Source organism: Carex rostrata, chromosome 32 (genome assembly GCF_964058835.1).
Source record: "Carex rostrata chromosome 32, lpCarRost1.2, whole genome shotgun sequence".
NCBI classification, from domain to species: domain Eukaryota; kingdom Viridiplantae; phylum Streptophyta; class Magnoliopsida; order Poales; family Cyperaceae; genus Carex; species Carex rostrata.
Window position 1 is genome coordinate 1,188,570 of NC_135949.1, and position 19,924 is coordinate 1,208,493.

General features: G+C 32.5%; 2 protein-coding genes across 2 annotated transcripts; both read right to left on the bottom strand.

Annotated features, from left to right (window-relative positions):
• Nucleotides 1–6,706: 6,706 nt before the first annotated feature.
• Nucleotides 6,707–11,265, bottom strand: LOC144547726 (bZIP transcription factor ABI5 homolog). The gene is made up of 5 exons (XM_078296430.1): nucleotides 11,241–11,265; nucleotides 8,575–9,200; nucleotides 7,044–7,115; nucleotides 6,930–6,959; nucleotides 6,707–6,813 (listed from the first exon to the last, which is right to left on the bottom strand). Exons 1-5 carry the CDS (start codon nucleotides 11,263–11,265, stop codon nucleotides 6,727–6,729), a joined length of 840 nt encoding a protein of 279 aa, XP_078152556.1. The 3' UTR covers nucleotides 6,707–6,726.
• Nucleotides 11,266–16,634: 5,369 nt separating this feature from the next.
• Nucleotides 16,635–19,033, bottom strand: LOC144547763 (protein FAR1-RELATED SEQUENCE 1-like). The gene is made up of 2 exons (XM_078296459.1): nucleotides 18,842–19,033; nucleotides 16,635–18,389 (listed from the first exon to the last, which is right to left on the bottom strand). The coding sequence occupies exons 1-2, from the start codon at nucleotides 19,031–19,033 to the stop codon at nucleotides 16,635–16,637; spliced, it is 1,947 nt and encodes a 648-aa protein (XP_078152585.1).
• Between the last annotated feature and the right edge of the window lie 891 nt (nucleotides 19,034–19,924).

Consider the following 19,924-nt stretch of genomic DNA (forward strand, 5'->3'; position numbering starts at 1 on the left):
TGTTACAAATCTGTATGTTGTTGTTGAGAACAATATGCATTATGCATGTTGTCTATTTATATATTTGATTGAATGCGTGTTTAAAATTATTGGTTGAAATGATGGGTTTAAAAAAGGGCTAGCAAATGGAGGCTAGCTAGCTAGCTCCAAATTAATTGGGGCGTAATTGAAAATATATATATATCACCAACGGTTCAAATTAAAAATAGATGCAAAGCTAAGATAACCACACCAACACAAACAAAAACAAAAACGATGTTGTATGTGAATTTGCCATTGGCAGACAAAAACGCAAGCGATGCCATTGAACGCGCAGCGACACACCGTTAATCACATTTACCATCGGTTGCCAAACAGGAGCGATGGCATTGGGTTCGCCAAACCCGATGGCCAAATGACCTCTGCCGATGGTATATTTATTAACGCCATCTTTTTTGTGTCGATGACAATGTATACACCTTTCCTATCTGATCGATTTTCGGAACCAGATGGCATAATGCGATTGTAACCGATATAGAAGTTTTTTTTTTTGTAGTAGTGACATTATGGCAGTGAAAAATATGTGGATTATATTTTTAGATATTTCTCGAACTTGATTTAATTTTCTTTAATTTATTGTTTTGCAATTATATATTTTTTTCAAGAAAATAAAGAGGCCAAGCCTCTGTTTTTCTTCAATTATATAATTATGTTAAAGTTCGTCTTTATAAATATATCCTTTTAACAAAGTGTTAGCATGGTCCCTCAATATTCAATCTCAACTTGAGACAACTTTAGATTTATATTCAAAATAAAGTGTTAGCTTATGTGCAAACTTATCATGTCATCTATTCCATACTTGCTTGTTTGGTTTGGTATCTAGCTATCTTATTTCAAGGCTAAGCGTGTACAAAATCAAAATAATTTACCCAAGAAATAATCACAAAAACATGTTCGAACTTCAAAGCATTTGAAGAAACAAACAAGTAGAGTACGAGTCCCATTTATTTCTCATTTATTCTCTTATTTAATTTCCTATTTTTCTTTCCACGCTCTATATATTTCTACAAGAGGATGCCAGATTCTAATTCCTCATGTCTTTCATACCTTATATACCTTATATGTTATATCTTAATTTTTAAAGTTCAAATTGTTGATCCAAACCGCTCAACATGATATTCATACTAAAATATATTTGAGGATGAAACTTTATAATTTTGAAATTCTTTCACTGTTTTTTAAGATATGAAGAAAATCATTGTTTTTTTACCATTCAAAAATATATATTTTGTACTTATTTGAAAAAAAGTAAAAAGATAAAAATCCAAAAATTATAAAATTTAATCCCAAACATATTTTAGTATGGATATTATGTTGAACGGTTCGAATTGGTAATTTAAAATTAAAAAATAAAGATATAAAATACGAGGTTTGATGATGTATACCTCCTCATTTCTACAATATTACGCATGAGGAACACAATTAATTGGTGTCCATGGTGATTTCGGTTACATTATTTGGTTTAATTAATTTTGATAATTGAACATGTATTGAAAGATATTTGTATGTATTTTAATCTTCTCAAATATTATGTCACGTGTGTTGGGAATAAAAAATAGAATAATGCCATGAATTATCATTGGGTCTTAAAAAGTTCATCTCCGGTCAGCTATTTGCCATTTTTTTTTTTCCAATTGGAAATCATATATTTTCAACACCAAAATAAATAGAACTATATAGTTATATATAAATGTCCATTAACGTATCTAATTTAAATTTTCAATTACAATGAAATTTGAGCGAGTGTATGGTAGTATGCATATTATGGGTTAGTCGCAATATGAATTAATATCTTTGTTTTTAAAATTTTAACAATTGATCCGAAGAATTCAACATGATATCTATATTTTTCTACTATTTATTAAGATAAGTAAAAATCACTTGATCTGAAAATTCTGGACCATCCAAAAACAGTGATTTTCTACCTATTTTTAAAAATAGTAAAAAGATTCTACAAAATATAAAATTTGGTTTGCAAGTACATATTTATATGAAAATCATATTAAACGGTTCGAATCGATCATTAAAATTTTGAAAACAAAAATATTGATTCATATTATAGACCAAATAATGATACGCATAGTAACAGACTCACTCATGAAATTTTATACCACCTAATTAAATCCATGTCATAACATTAAAATAATCTAAATATTTACAACCACAATAACACAAGATTGTACGCAATGATTGTCATATATATAATTTGAACACTAAAATTATTACAACTAAATATTAATTTATTATTCATAAGCATATCTAATTTAACTGTACAATACATAATGAAAATTGAGGAGGGTTCAAATGCCTTCATTAATTTTTTGTACCTTCATCATGCCTCTATTTTTAAAAACTTTAATATCTCAAAATTTAAGTCTTAAAATTCAAAATAAAACCGGTGGATATGAACTACATCATTTTATCTATGCATGTGTAAAAAATTGTAGTATTTCAACTTTGTTTTGGTTGTCATCTTGAGCTTGTAAAAATGTATACTAATGTGGATAATTTCTAGACGTTGATTTTTTAACTTATTGATTCACATAAAAACAAAATCAAAATGTGATAAATATTTATGAGCACATTGAAAAAATAACATAAATCACATCTAACGGTTTTATTTTGACGTTTAAGTTTTAAACTTTGAGTTATTTAAGTTTTTGAAAATGAAGACATTTAAACCCTCATGAAAATTTATACCAACCCCACTAAATTCATGCAAATATATTACAACATCATAAATACTACAATTAACACTAAATTTTGAGTGATATGTGAAAAGCCCGGACCGTTCAAATTCTTTCTGCACGAATCTTAAAAGCATAATATTTCTGGTCAGTGCACAAAGCAAGAGAATAAAAAAGATTGATTAAAAGAGGAGATTAATTTTTTCAAGTAATGCAACCTTGTCTTACACTCCAAGGAAGAGATAAAGGCAGAGGGAGATGAGGAAGAAGAAGAAGAAAAGGAAGATGCGTGGTTGTGCTTTATGCATGCACGCAATGGTGCCTTCTATTTTTCCTTTTCCTTTTGTATCGTCACATGTTTTATTCGACGCGCAAAGGGTGTTCGATGAAATGTCAGGTCTCAACAAACTTATCTAAGATTCATTTATTGGGTTCAATTTCCAACTAACATCAACTGGATTGATCCAGGGTCCATGTCAACAGAAGTATTATATATATTATTGGATAAACTAAAATTCAATCTGTTTTTAATATATACCGTTCTTACAAGTTAGGTAATATATATCATATCATGAAATCGACGCTCAAAGATTATTTCGGTTGTGGGTTACTGAGGGGCTTATACCGGTGGAAGAATTCAGATCATTGGAGAATACTGCTAAGAGCTTCTTAAAGGATCTAGTGCAAAGATATACTTTCATAATTCAACATTCTATTACATATTCATCTAGATCCAGTTTATTTTTTCATTTTTTTAGATAATATATCTTACTTTTTAAAATATTCCACTGTTGCATTTATCAGAAAACTTACTGTCGCGTCGTGTATTAAGCATATGGTTTCTGAAAAAATCAGGGACAAAAAATTATGGTGTAGGGTAAAGGGATGTCTAAACGGAGCGGATATCCGGAACCCGATATTATCAACGCCTCTCTCTAATCTCTGCAGCGTCTCTCTCCAGATTTATTTTCTCCCGACCTAAGGACTTATATACTAACCTCATTGTTTATCTTCGTCTGTTGTGGGACTATTTAACTCATCCTATCCGGACAGACATTTTCTTCTTCTAATATTTGAATATAATTGGGCCGGACCAAATTGACGGGCCCGAGCAGTTCCCCATCTCAAATTACAATTTTTTTTTTTTTTGCGTAATATAACAGCTATTTCATGCAGCTTTCTTCCAGTAAACTTTATTCCTATAAGGCATATGTTTTTGTTTATTGAGTTTTTGCTGCATTACAAAAACATTTTAAATTTTGTTAATTAGTATTGTATTTCAAAGTTCAAATGACTCAATTATTCGTCTTATATCCGTATTCGAATCTGTATCCGTGGACTATCCGTTCCGTATCCGTTTAAGGCGGATTTGGTTTTGAATTTTAATATCCGTTTGCTATCCGTATCCGTATTTGTATCCGCTCATTATCCGAAGGATGCGGATATGGTATCAGCATTATCTGTTCCGTATCCGCTCCGTTTTCACCCCTAGTAGAGTTACATTAATTGTTTGTTTGAAAAGAGAAGTACAATTTTTTTTCTTTTCATACTTAGAACTTAGAAGGCCTAACTAAATTTTTGTGTTTGTTCTTTGGAAAAAGATATTAGTTGTGAGGCCTCGTTGCACCTTTAATTATCCCTTTTGTGCTAATAACAATCAATATAATAACTTTTGGCTGTGCAAATAGAATAACTATTGGTTGTGCAAATAGAATAAGAAATATATATAAACGAATCTCTACAATATGCCAATTGACAATGACCTCTCTTTGTTTCGATTTGCATGTTTCGGTACATGATTACTAATTTCGGCGCAAGAACACTTGTTATGCATTTAATATGCTTGGTTTGCTCATTCTAGTACTCTTTTCTGTTATTCAATAGTGGCATTTACTTATCATCCTTTATTGTATATAACTTGAATCTTAGATTTGAGAAGCTATCTATTCTCTTGCTTATGGTATATACCTTTACTTATTGCAACTATTACTACAATAGAATTAACTCTTAACATTTGTTTTAAGTTTATGATATATACATTTAGTGTTCCCTCTATTTATATTAACGAGTACCCCTATAATTGAGTGTAAAATTTGGGATAGATCTTGTAGTGGCACACATAATTCTTTAATTGGTTTGCTGTTAATTTACTTTTGGATGTTTGTTGTTATTTATATTAGTGTTACCTTTATGTACAGCTATTATTTTTTTTTCCCTTCAAATAAAAATGGCTGAAACAATGTTATTTTCTTTGGCATTATATATAGCTTTCGTTCCATATGTATAGTCTTTGCAAATTCTAAAATCATATTTAATATGATTTATACAACAACTATATTTTGGCTCATCCCATATTAATATTATATGCATATGCACTGTTTTAGTTTTGTTTTCTTTGCATTATATCAACAACTTAATTATTTTTTCTCTGTCACTGCCGAATCAAACTTTACATTATATCAACAACTTGTTATTATTTTTTTTTTCTGTTTACTGCCGAATCAAAGCGAAGCTTTCTGCTAGTTATGAATAAATTTTGATTTTTTTTGGTGCAGGGGCTGCTGAGGCATCCCTCAGAGGTTCAAGGCTGCTAATCTTAGTTCATAAGAATTTTATTTCTATCTAATCAATTTATAAATTTTTGTTTTCTTATGTTGCTATAAATTTAATGGCTAGTCTTGAACTTATTTCAAGTATGTAGAATGTTAAGGACTGAAATTTATGCATAAAAAATTAATCTTTTCTGTTTGAGCCCAGATTTTACCTTTATTTTCGAAGTTCACTGTATTTTGAAATTTTTAAATAAATTGTGATATAACATTAGAATCTTTGTTGAATCTCATTTCATACTGATTTTGCAAACTGCAGACAATCTTATATTTCAAAACGTATCAGCAAACTATCCTCATGTATTATAGTTCAACAGTGGTACTGGTACATTGGTGTACAAGAATATTAAAACTTGGAACTTCATAAAAAAAATTTAAAATATAAAATTCCAAATTCTTGCTCATCCATCCAAGGAAAAGATAAAATTATTGAGTCATCCGATACCAACCCAGCATACAAAAGTTTGCCACATTTGCAAATAGGGCCTAATTTTCAATGTTGCAAGAAATCCTTAATTGATACTTGGTCCATCCAATATGTATAATATAAAACACAGTATAAGCATGCACATCAAAGTTTGTTGAACTCATCGCTTCCGCGAAAAATAATATCATTTATATTACGACCAACATAAAATTTGTAGACATCTAACTCAATTGATCATCTACTTACAACCATAAAGAAAGTAAAAAAAATTGGAAAATCAGAAAGCATTTCTCAAAACTGTACAAAAGAAGCATTTTCTCATTGCCTAAACATATTTTTAAGTACAGTAAACAGTATAAAAAAGAAGACAACAAACTGTACAAAAGAAGCATTTCTCAGAACTTACAAGGTTGAGAGAGGAGACAGAACACCAGAGTTTTTTGTTTGCTTCTCGGAGGGAAAAACGAAAGATGAGAAGCAATGATAGGATGATCATGATGCATCGGACTTGCCTAATTTTGACGTGAAATATAAAATGTCATTGTTAAACAGATCTATGATGAAGTTGTGATTTATGTATGTACAGCCAATTAACTGGGAAATTAAACATGGTAGGACCAAATGAAAAAAAAAAAAAAAAAACATACATATTATTGCGCTCTTCATAATGATAGAAAAGTTCTAAGCACCATGAAGATAAAATTAAAAACCATCCATCTATTGTTTTCAGAAAAGATCCAAATTCACCACTATTGTTTTCACCAAAAAAAAAAAAAATTCATACACAGTACGAACACTAGAAATTAACAAGTACTCACTCTACTGTAATGCAACTATAAGATTAACCTATTTATTACCATAATAAACCACTAGAATTAATAAAACATCAAACGAACAGCAACAGTAGAGTCCAAGAGCCTTACAAGAAAAAAAAGATTATGAGCTTTCTTTGCCTGTTTGAAAATCACCAAGTGCAAGTGAAGCTACGCCTGAGGGATCCTTTTGCCTTCTGTGCATGCACATATGCCTGCTCTGTTATGGCTTCGAGTAACTGCATTTTACAGTACCACAAGTTTCAATTTCAACAAAATATGTTTGCATAATGTCAGTACTGTTGCTAACAACATAAAACAAAACAATAAGAATAGGCAGAGTAAATGATAGTACCATCTGACGCTTTAGCTCCATAACCTTCTTCTGCATGTCAAAGCAGATTACTTTGTTAGCACAAAGAAAGATGGAAAATTAAAAAAGCAGATAAATTGAAAAAAATTTCATAACCTCCTCTTCTTTGAGGCGCTCATTCTCTTCTTTCAAGAGAGTCAGCTCTGCTTCAAGCTCGACAGTGTATGCCTTCATCAAGACAAATTACATCAATTAGCTCTAGCTTAATGACAGACAAAAAGGGAAGCTAGCTAAGAGTTATCTATATATTTTTCTTTTTTGGAGAATTGCTAACTAAGAAGTAAATACATACCATCAGGTACAACTGGAAGCTAATCAATTCCATAGAATGAGGTGAACATACTAACATGATGAGCAGGTTTACTGGTCAAGTATATGCATAGTAACTTAATTAGCTGATGAATTTAATTTGATTTCATTGTAGTACTGGAAAGACAAGATAATATCTATTTATACCTAACAGAATTCTTATGCATTTACTTCAAAATAACTCGGAAATATACAAATCATCAATGTATTAATGGTATGCAGGAATCATGTTGTAACAGAATGAATATAACCTGGCAATTATCTTTAGTTGGCAATTCGATCAACGGTTGGAGTTCTATAATGTAAACTGATATATTAGAAACTATACATAGGGTAAGAATATGCATGTACCAAGGTGAGATTATTGTTGAAACACAGCCTCCGATACATATCTGTCCTTGAATCAAGAAGGTTTACGGGTGCAATATGCCCCAAGAAGCAAACTAAACCAACAATGAGTCTTAAACACTGAAGGCCAAAGGTTAATTAATATATCGGTCAAGTATGCTAATTGTAAACTCCATGGAACATGAACAACATTCACACAAATTAGACAGTCACTAATTAAAGCATCACAATTGACATACACAGTGCATATATAAGTGCATGCTAATATATAATGAACCACATTTAATGAATCAGATTAGAAAAAAAAAAATGGTCTGTCCTAGTGCGGCATTTAATGCAACAAAAATGCGTACGTTACTATTAAAGATATTTGACTTTGTACATCTCTTTATTAGTTCAATAGGAAACCAGGGGCGTGCAAGCCGCCCAGCTTCCAGTTTACGCCCATAAAAACAGTGCGCAATGCATGCAATTAGCCGCAGTTACAGACAAATGAGATTTACCGGTTGAAAAAAGAAAGACAATTAAATTTTGCACCTTTGCTAATAACTTTGGTAGTGTGCATAACTTCATATCCTTAGAAGTTTAATAGTTTGAAAGAAACCTTGGCCAAAAAGGGTTCAAACAACTCTTGAATGAAACAGTATCATTGATACATTGATATGTGTCATAATTCACATGTACAATGGAAGTATAGGGTATAATATTGGAACCATTTAAGCTAATTAAACTGTCACGAGAGCAAATTTCAAATATTTCTATCTCCGTGTAGATAATTTTAATGACAATGTAGAGGCCATCAAGAAAAAGCCGAAGCTAATGATAGTTGCTTTTCTTAGCTTTGCTTGGAACCATTTGTACAGTTTGGTCTTTCATCATCCCATTCATAATTCATTGCACCGTGCATGATAATATCCAGCAATTCACAATAATAAAAATTGTAAAAAAAATAATAATAAAGTAAAATAACCTGTTTCCTGGCGCGGGAGCGGGCGGCAGATTCACGGTTTTTTATCATGCGACGCTGCCTCCTCTGAACTCCCTTTTCAACAACAAACCCCTCTTCTCCCATCCCTACTGCACCTGCCGACCTCTTCCTCCCATCCCCCCTATCATAGCCTCCTGTTACATCATCCCCCATCCCGTCAGGTGTCCCGGGACTCCCTACTGGCCCCACCATCATCCCATGCATCATCCCCCCATTCATGTTCATATTCATATTCACATTGGCCCCTCCCATCATTGGGGCCCCATACATCTCTGCTCCAATTGGGTACATCGCCGTCATCTGTCCGAATTGCGGTGGTGCCACTCTTACACTGACAGTGGGTTCACGCACGACCCCAGCCTTGATAAGAAAATCCTCAAGGGTCATTTCCCCAAAGGTTGGCTGTCTGCCACTTGAATCTCCATTTACTGCCTGCTGGTGGGTCCCACGTGAGGTGAGTGGCCCTCCTCCCTGTGCCCGGTGTATTTCAGTCCACACCTCCTCCACTGTCTTCCTGCTTAAAGGTGGCGGGGCGGTGAGGAAGCCCTGCCTCTGTAAAGTCGGAACAACACCTCCGTTCGAGTGATTTGTGTTTCCAGTGCAAAAACCTGAACTCAGTTGATATAATAGGTGAGAAGTCTGGTAAACATATATCGCGTCTAACAGAGGTTTTGGAGAGAAATGGAATTGGTAATCTGAATCTGATTCCGGATAGTTTGTTTTTTTTTAAAGATGATTGCTTGAAAATGCTTTATGATGTCTGGCATTGGATAAATCCCTTTTACACTGCTATGAGTGCATCTTTTTTTTGTGTGTGTGTGTGTGGATTGGGGACGGGGTACAAGTTCAATTGTTCAAACCTGTTTGATATTAATATATGGGATGCTTGATCAAATTCAGTGTCGGAATTAATTTGCTAAATTGATGCCATCATCTTGCACTTATATGCCTCTAGCAGCTAATTTTTCCGACTTTTCTATTATTCTCTCTTTGTTTTCATTATGAGAAGATGAAGTTTGTTGCAAGTGTTGGCTTTAATTTGAAAACTCAAAATTTTAATTTTATGATTGCACAATTTTATGATGAGTTTGTGCGGCTGAGGATGGCTGAGATCATTGTTAATGTAAAAATCCAGATCCAAACCAAGCACTGTCAGCACTCTTTGGCACTATATACAATATTTTTTGTTCCATATGTATAGTTTTTACAAATTTCTAAAATCATATCTAATATGATTTATACAACTTTTATATTGTGGTTCATCCAATATTATATGCATATACACTGTTTTAGTTTTGTTTTCTTCGCATTATATATCAACAACTTGTTCAGTTTTTCCTGCAATATCTCAGTCGGCACCAGGGGCAAATATCAGTGTATTTGAAGGTGGCTAAGCCACCTTTATAATTTTAAAATTTTAGTTATATATATTAATAATTAATTGTTTACTTGTAGTCTAGTAGTTAGAACTTTAACTTGTAGTTAAGAGGTCTTGGATTTAAATCTCACTCAGTAAATTATGCATTTTAATTTTCAACCTTCTCTGTCAGAGTTTTCTAATTCCACTCCTGGTCGGCACTGCCGAAGAAAAGTGATATTTTCTGCTAGTTAATAAATAAAATTTTTGTGCAGGGGCTGCTGAGGCAGAATTCACATCCTCTCAAATACCTGATAAGGGATCTTTTACAATTAATAGATATGTACCGTTCTTTTTAACTTGGCACAAATCTCAAAGCCCAATAATACAACCCCCTATACTAATCTGCCTGAGAGGATACGAATCCATTAAGGCAACCCTCGTAGCTTCAAGGCTGCTAAGTTAGTTCATAAGAATTTTATTTCGATCTAATCAATTTATTAAATTTATTATTATGTTGCTATAAATGTAATGGCCGGTCTTTTAACTTATTTCAAATATGTAGAATGCTAAAGGCTGTGAAATTTTTGTTTATATCAACAAAAAGTTCTAACTTCTCAGGTCTAACCTAGATTTGACCTTAATTTCAAAGTTAATTAAATTTTGAAATTAAAAAAAAAATTCTATACATTATACTGAAATAAATTATCTTGCTGAATGTTAAACAATGGACAACAATTAAATGATAAGAAAATAAGTCATGTATAGATTTTTAAGAGTTGGGCTAAAATAAACCATTCGACCTGCACTCTAATCATACTCTATATTCTTATCTTCGTTTGCAATGTCCGAACCGTTTAACATGATCTTCATATTAAAATGTGTTTGGAGATGAAATTTTATATTTGTTAGAACATTTTTACTATTCTTTTTGTATAAGTACAAAATCACTGTATTCAAATAATTATGGCCAATTCAAAACAGTGATTTTTGTTCCTATCTGGAAAAACGTAAAAAAGTTTCAAAAATAATAGAGTTTGGTCACTAAGCACATTTTAATATGGAGATCATATCGAGCAGTTCGAATCGACTGTATTTACTTTGAAAATGAAAATAGAAACGTACAGCCTGATTGGAGCACAAAACTAATGATGCATTTTAATCCTACTCGATTTTCAATTCTTTAAAATTAATTCTGATACAAAAGAAGTACATTCCTTGGTGTTTGATATTGACTGAATAAATTGAAAAAAATTACCTAAAATAAATACATTTTTATTTCATGCATTACATATAATGACAGATGATGTCGTCATATTTTCCATTTTAAACTTGGTTTTTTTTTTTTTTTCCTGTTTAATTTAGCTGAAGTATCTACCGAAATTAATATTACTGGCGTCGTTCCTTTTCTTTCTGAAAGAAAGGATGGGAAGTGAGAACCAACAAGTATCCTCTCTATTACTGTAAAATATTCTCTTCACTTTTACGGTTTAAGATTAACTCCCAGCTGCTTTGGAATTCGGACTATTGTAAGGACAATATTACTAGGTTTTGAGATTCGTGCCAAGCAGTGGCGGAACATAGTGTTGTTGAGGGGGTGCTAAGCCACCCTTTCATTTTTTTTTTTTAATCATGTATATAGAATTTTATGTAAATATTATATTTTTGTACATGGCAGCCCCCTCTATGTATTATTACAAACTTATAGGGTCTAAAAATAAAATTTAAGGAACAACTTTTTGACTTTTTTTACCATTTGCAATCTTGACTTCTAGATTTGCGTACCATCAATATTAAAAAATATATAACTTCTTGGCTTCTTGCTAGAATTAGGAAAGTTAACCGTATAAAGAAAATAAAAGAAAGAAATTGAGCAATTGAGCATTGAATGCTTGAAAGATAGGAATCGAGCAATTGAATATCTCTTCGGCTCTTCCAATTCACCAAAACAGAAAACAAATTAATCAATTTTTGAAGAGGGGCGAAATCCAACGGCATATGAAAAATATTCAGAAAACAAAAACAAAGTTAAAGAAGATCTATGAAATTTAATTTTAATTGAGGTTTGTATTTTTTTTTACTTTTAAAATTATTATTTATTGTAATTTTGAGATAAAAAATAATAATTTATTTTTTAATATATAATTTGTACACATATGAGATTATTGCTGAATTTGATTTTTTAGGAAATCATAGGTCGAAATTTAAATAATATATGAATTTCATATTTTTAATTTAGTTTTGATAGACATAGTATTTTGTTGATGCTAGTTATTTATTGTATCTTTTTTATGAACTCAAATAGTGAAAGATTTTGTGTTATAAATTTTTTTTTTTTTAAATGATGTTTAGCCTCCCCTATATCCAAATTCTAGTTCCGCCCCTGGTGCCAAGTTTAAAAGAACGGTCCATATCCAATAATTGTAAAAGATTCTCTGTTACAGTACCGGAGAGGATGTGAATTCCTAGCCCAGAGCTATATTATCAAAATAGAGCCACTTACAAGTTACAACTATGAGTTTACCAACAAAAGGAAAAAATAGTATCACCCCATACTAAAATCCCTGATGAGAGTATCCATATAAAGACTAAGGATCCTTAGCTAGGTACTGAACATATTCAAATTTTGGCTATGCAATATCAAGGCTTCAGTCACATCATTGGATGGATGTCTCAAACACAAAAATAAGGCATAAATTTGAAACCAGTGGCTTTCATGTTCTTAATTAATTTTAATCGTTTAACCTTCTTTCTCTTTAATTAGAGACGGAGTCAAACTTTTAAATTATAGAAATTAAATGTGAATAAAAGTTAATCATATAAATTTTGTATATAAATAAAGATCAATTTTACAATTCATAAGATTTTGTTCTAAATTATATAAAAAATCATGTATGAGTACAAAATTTTTAAAAATAAATGAAGATCAATTGACTCCATTCTTTGAATGTGTCTCCGCCTCGTTCTTCAATTCGACTTTTGCGATTTTTAAAGTCCAAACAATCGATCCAAACCGCTCAACATGATATCTATATTAAGATATGCATGGAGATCAAATTTTATATTTTTTTTACTATTTATTAAGTATTTTACAAAACTGTTGTTTTTCAGTGGTCCAGAATTGTCTAAAAAGAGCAGTTTTGTAAAATACTTGATAAATAGTAAAAAAAAAAGAATGTAAAATTTGATCTCCAAGCACATCTTAATATATAGATCATGTTGAACGGTTTGGATCAACTGTTTTGACTTTGAAAATCACAAAATGGAATTGTTGTAAGATGTTGTAACTTTCAAAATGTTGTAAGTGGATCCCTCCTCCAGTATTATATAGTCAAAGGCCATGTAAAAAAATAATAATATATTTTGAATTTTTTACATATGTATTGTTGTTCAGGTTAGATAATTAGTAAAGAGTAAGGGTACGGTGCTATGGGTTGCATAGAGGGCCTCTATGCAACTGCTTAATATTTAAGTTTTTAAAATCCTAACCGTAGATCCGAACCGTTCAACATGATCTCCATATGAATATGTACTTGCAAACCAAATTTTATATTTTTTAGACAGATAGAAAATTATTTGATTTAAAAAATTCTACACCATTCAGATATTTAATTTTCTACCTATCTAAAAAATAGTAAAAAAATTCTAAAAAATGTAAAATTTGGTTTGCAAGTACATATTCATATGGAGATCATGTTGAACAGTTCGGATCGACCGTTAGAATTTTGAAAACTCGAATATTGAGCTGTTGCATAGAGGCCCTTATGCAACCCATAGCACCGTAGCCTTACTCATTAGTAAATATCAAACTTCTATGCCGTCCAATAATAAAGAACGGTCCTGATTTAATCATTGGAATAGTTATGGGTAGTGTCCTTATTCTCTGAGGTAACATAATATTTCTGTTCAGATCCGGCCCGAGATAATGTACATGTTCCTTTAATAGTCGTGCGTAATAATAATCAGACAGCTGTGATCTAAACAGAAATATTATGTTACCTCAGAGCATATGAGTTCATTGATAGGCCTTCCAATTTTTTCATTGATAGGCCTTGCAATTTTTTTTTAATATCAAAGCTGTTTTATTCTCGAAAATATTATACGTGTATGATGCAATGATTCAAATATTGTGACCTTAGATACCGTGGCATGTTTGGACTTCTAAAAGAAAAATATATATTAAGAATTGGATGCATGCTACAATTAATTTTATTTTCATATTTTGCAAGGATTTGACTATAAATATGTATATTTTTCAAATTAAGTTTTTGTCCGATAGTAATTTCCGACTTGAGATCAGAGACAGATTCAGACTTTCAAACTATGAGGTTCAAAATATATATAAACCAAGAGGAGGGTTCAAATGCACCCAAATTTGTCTGCTCCCAATTGCTCCCGATCATCAGCCGAACATCTTAAATTAGATGCACGATCCAGATTGCCTCCGCTATACAAAATTAATTTCATTTCTGGACGCTCTCCATTCATTTCATGTTCTCTGTCATCTCCAGTGAAAGACGCGAACCAAACTCACCATCTCCACTTCTTCGTTTCGATCTCCCCCCACCTCTGATTCCCCAACGCCCGATCCCCGCCTCCTGCTTCCTCTCCGCCCCGAACAATGGATGCATCCCCCCTCTCGCTTCCTCTCTGTTATCAATGGACGCATCAATGCCGGATCCCCTCCCCCATCTCGCTTTCCAATGAACAGTCCAGATCACCTCCCGCTTCCTCTCCGCCTCGACCATTCAGGGCTTCGGAACCCTTCTCGCTTTAGGGTTTGTGACAATCTCCTCTCTCTGTCTCTTCGGCGACTCGATTATTTGAGGTAAGATTGACATACTCATTTTGTTAGTGGTACTATACTGTCAAACGGAGAGACTGACAAATTTTGTTATCAGTATTGGCCAAATTTTTAAAGGGTCCCTAGTCTCGTGCCTGTTGTTTGTACATTACATAATCCGGTGGTTACCATTTGATCGAGCAATCTATAATGAAAAATCAGGGAATTGAATCCCTCTTGTTAACATTTTTTTGAATATTTTCATATGTTATTTGCAAATGACACAATCTATTCGTTTATAATTGTAGCAACGAAGATGTAAACTTCATCAGATCCCTTTTTTGGCTTAAAGTTTTTAGCATTTTTTTTTAATTTAATATAGTGGTGTATGGACAAAGCATCCGTATTTGCTACTGATCAAGAGTTCTTTAACATCTTGAATCATGTGAGCTTGTTAAATTTATTTATCTTGTAAATTATCCGCTTTAACTGCAATTATTTCTCTAAAAATATTTACTGTCTTGTCACGTGTGTCAGGTAAAAGGCATGAAGAGTTCGAAGGCATTTGGCAAAGCTCTTCCTATTATTCACAATGACTCAAACATAGAGAAGAAATCAAGGAAAAAGGAATTAGTCAAAGGCCTATGTAATCGTTAGGATAAATAGATGAATGCTTGTAATTATGAAATATTGTAATGTTGTACTTTGCTTCTTAGTGAAATCATGTCATTTCGGGTGATTGATGAAATATTTTGCTTCTTAGTTTGATTTTATTTATTTTTCTTGCGTGAAGGCAATTTCATATTACTAAATGGTTTCAATTTTCATTTTAATTTGTATGTGTCAATGAAGACCATACACACTTTTAGCTGAAATTTTCATTTTCATTTAATTCCAACCTAAATATAGAGACCGTAAAGCATGTTTAACACACTAATTCATATTCAATTCTTTGAAAGACTTGATACCAGTACCATAGGTAACAAGAGCTGATCAGTTCAACCTTATTCCTATGATATAATTCATATGTCAGGGTATATATATGCATATTTGGGTTTTTAATTAAGTTGAAATTATGATTTTGTACAGGACAATCCTAGGTACCAATCTGGTATAGTACCAGTTTTTATAACTTTCAGGATCTAAACTTTGGAAAATCACCAGAAATTGTAAAAAAATTAAAAAAATGTGAAATTTATTTCTGCTTGTTCATCGTGATGTCCTTTATCAACCTATAAAACAGTTTTGTCAAATTCATCTCCTAGATTCCTTTTTAATTTTTGTTTGTAAATGTTGTCAGTTCTGAGTTTTTTGTGTTCCAGCTTTTTATATTTTTTAAAAGCTGAACTTTGAGACTCCACTAAAAATTGTAGAAAATTCCAAAAAATGTGAAACTTGTTTCTATATATCCATGAGGATATTCTTTTTCAGTGGGTAAAATAGTTTTGCAAAACTCACCCTCTAGCTATGTGTTTATTTTTATTTTGCAAGGAGGTTCAGTTCTGAGTTTTTTTCTGTACCAGTTGGTACACTACTTGATATACTTGGTCTTGCTATTATATTTTTAGCTGAACTCATGAGACTTTATCTGAGGTTATAAAAACAAATTTGCAAGAAGGTCCTTTAGTTTCTTTTATTTGCATTTTTTTACAAAACAATAGAAAGATGTATACCAAGGCTTATAAAAATTATTGACAAAACTGAACCCAACAACAAGTATAATTAAAGCTTGCAAAAGTCACGCAACATAAAACACAAGTATAAGAAATCACATTACATTCAACTTCAATTTAGAATAAAAAACTGAAAACGACATAAACTAAACCTAACAGCAAACAAATAACAAAAGTACCCTTTCTATATTAAAAGTATCATTTCCATTACTATACCAACAATACCCTTCTATGACTCTTCAGTTGGTGCATCCTCCATAGCATCATCATGTTTTCTTCGCTCACAAGTTGAAGAATAGTGGCCATATTGACCACAGTTTTTGCATTGCCGTTTTGCCTTTTTTGAATTTTCCATAGTTACCTCAAAGCCTCTTTTGATGCGTCCATTCTTCGAAAAATTGGCATCTTGCTTTTTGCGTCCTTTTGTTTTCGTAATTGGCGGATTGTTAAGTGAGGGGAGTTCAATGCCACTTTCAACACGGCCAACGATTACTGCACCTTCATTTCCTTCTTGGTTTTGCTCTAAGATGGAAACCCTTTTAAGTATCCCATTTAAGCCATCCATTATGATGTCAAATGCATTGGTGCTCATGTGCATATGTGATCTTAATTGGCTCATCATATCATTAAGTTGTAAATCACGAACCATTGAATCTTTGTCTCCTATCTTCTTTAAAATAGGAATGGAGATTCCCTCTCCCACCTTCTTTGTCCACCGTGGTAAGATATATTTTGAAGGAATTTTTGCAACATTTTTTTTATTGAATATTGCTAATATATGGCGGCATAATATACCTTTGAATTCAAATAAATGACACTCACAAGAAGCATCCCAGACCTCAACATCCACAGTTACAACAAACGCCTCATTAGGATTGTGAAAATATGATACCTTGTACTTGCTTGAGGTTCCAATTTTCTCTAACTTATCTGTTCTCATCGTGAGACCATCTGTAAGCTCTTCTAGGAACTCCTTGAACATGTTTCTTGTGTATACATCAGCTGCTTCTTTTTCAAGTGGAGATTTGGATTTCAAAATTGGATTTTTGTATATGGAAGCAAACCGCTCCACATGCTCTGCCCTATAGCGATGCTCAAGAGCATGCTCGTACTTGATCACAAATTCTCTCAAGGTGGTGCCTTTATTAAGAAATGAATCAAAAAAAGAGTGTATGCTCTCACATCTTTGGGTGGTATTCATACCGGCATAAAATATGGTACGGTTGTAAACGGGAATCCATTTTTGCCGAATATCAAATAAGTTATTCAACCACTTATCCTCTGTAAGCTTGTAATCTTCCATTATCTTCTTCCATGCATTATCAAATTGCTCGGTAGTGATCGAATTATACAAACAATTCTTCATATCTTCTTCCAGATTCTTCCTCCTAAGATCTCTTCTATGATTCCAACAATTTCTTTGTGAAACATTTATACTCGCATCACAATTAACAATATCTGCCACTCTACCAATAGGAAGATCCGTTTCGCTAAATTTCTCCACTAGGTTTTTGGCCACATATGGCATCCCTCCCGGTTGTTTTAAGTGGATCCGACTAGCCGGACTAACCAAAAGATGGTTGTGCTTCATGTTAATGCATCCTACCTTCCATACACCATTCTTATTTAACACACTGATATTCACCGGACAACCACTTCTACGAGTTGAGGTTCTTCTACTCGTTTTTTCTTGATCCAAACCAAGTATATGATTCGATTTTTTCGGTTCACAAAATCCAGCACATGAGCACACATACTGACGCCTACGAATTCTATCTGTATGTGGAAATTTCACGGTCCTCCTTATCCGTACCGTATATCCCTCTGAAATAGCGAACTTTTGATAAAAACTTTCAAATTCTTCAAGCGACGCAAACTTCATGCCTTTCCATAGGGCAAGATCATTACCACTCATCTTATTTGCATTATCTCCGCGAGAAAAATCTGCCTCTATCTCGATCTCATCATCCATTGAATCATCGTCCTAACATAAAACAATGTTTAATGAGAACTTGTATGACATAATATTGTAACATGAAAAATATTATGAACTATAGGTAAATTAAAGCAGGTTGTTTCTTGAACAGTAGGTAAAGCAGTCCAATAAATTCAAATTTTAAGCATGTTGATTCTTTAAGATCAATTCATAATAAACAAAGTCAGACTTAACAACCAATTAGTGCAATTTTAATAATTTAAAATCTGACAACATAAAATCTTAGTCAAAATCTGAAATGAGCTTATGCATGTAAAATATTAAGAACAATATCTGACAAGATTAAGCAAATTGATCAATACTTGAATTCTGTTACTACTGAATCAATACGATGAGTTTCAAAGCCTATTAATCAAGGAAGGAACAATATCTGACAAGATTAAGCAACTTGATCAATACTTGAATTCTGTTACTTCTGAAAATTTAAAGAAACAGCTTACGTCAGTTGCTTCAAATGGTGGAGATGAAGGCTCGATGGAGAATGGAGACATGATCAGTTCGTTGGATGGCCTGGCGGAGAGAGCAAGTGAAGCATCAAGCAGAGAAAGAGAACATGGCACATCATCATGAGTAGGAGAAGCAGAAAAAGGAGAAACAACAATTTCTTTATCGTGAGAAGGAGAAGCGGACATGGAGACCGACTTTGTCCACTTTGGTAATCAGAGGGGTGATTGGTAATCGAAGGAGGTGGGGAGAAGGGCGAAACAGAGAAGGTGAAGAGACGCTCTTTCCTTCACTGGAGGGGTCGTTCTTTTCTTTCCTTCACTGGAGAGATTTGGGTGCATCAAAAGCGCGCTAGAAAAGGAAATGTAAAGTTTATTTCTATTTTAATCTGAATCGTGCATCTAATTTAAGATGTTCGGCTGATGATCGGGAGCAATTGGGAGCAGACAAATTTGGGTGCATTTGAACCCTCTGGTAATTCATAATGCAGTAGCAATGTTTATTTTTTACAATGAGTGGAGACATTATAATTTGGCTATCAATGAAATGTTAAGATTTAAGAAAAACAAAAATATGAATTCCAAGCACAAAGATCAAAGTGGTATGACAATGACCTTGATATTACCAGTTTATTTTTTGTGATTTCAAACTCAAAAAGTCGATTTGAAGTGCTCAATATGTGCTCCATATCACCTAATTTTATATTTTTAATATTAAGGCCATGGTCATATCACTATGGATTAGATATTGATTAGATGCTCTGATTACTTAATTATTAAGATCTTGTAATTGGTGACTAGACATCGATCGTACAATCTAAAATAATATTATATATACATTCTTGTTAATTTCCACACATGAAAATAATTCTAAAATAAAGTTCGACGTACATGTTATTCCAATTTCATATAATTTGACGATCTTCTCTATATTATATGGGCATCAGATATTTAAAGAAAAAAAAAACTAGAATGCTGTTAAAAAAGTGTCCTAGTTGTTTTAAATGATCGAACATTACAAAAGAATAAAGTAGTTTATACAAAACCTGTATGGTTTTTTACATGTGAAGAAATTTTGGC

Excerpts from the sequence above, each read along its gene's own strand:
- LOC144547726 (XM_078296430.1), bottom strand. The coding sequence starts at position 11,265 with ATGACGACATCATCTGTCATTATAT. Across the intron at positions 9,201-11,240 it reads GACATCATCTGTCATTATAT|GTTTTTGCACTGGAAACACA; the intron begins GTAATGCATGAA and ends AACTGAGTTCAG. Across the intron at positions 7,116-8,574 it reads GCTCCCGCGCCAGGAAACAG|GCATACACTGTCGAGCTTGA; the intron begins GTTATTTTACTT and ends GTCTTGATGAAG.
- LOC144547763 (XM_078296459.1), bottom strand. The coding sequence starts at position 19,033 with ATGTCCGCTTCTCCTTCTCACGATAAAGAAATTGTTGTTTCTCCTTTT. Across the intron at positions 18,390-18,841 it reads CACCATTTGAAGCAACTGAC|GACGATGATTCAATGGATGA; the intron begins GTAAGCTGTTTC and ends GTTTTATGTTAG.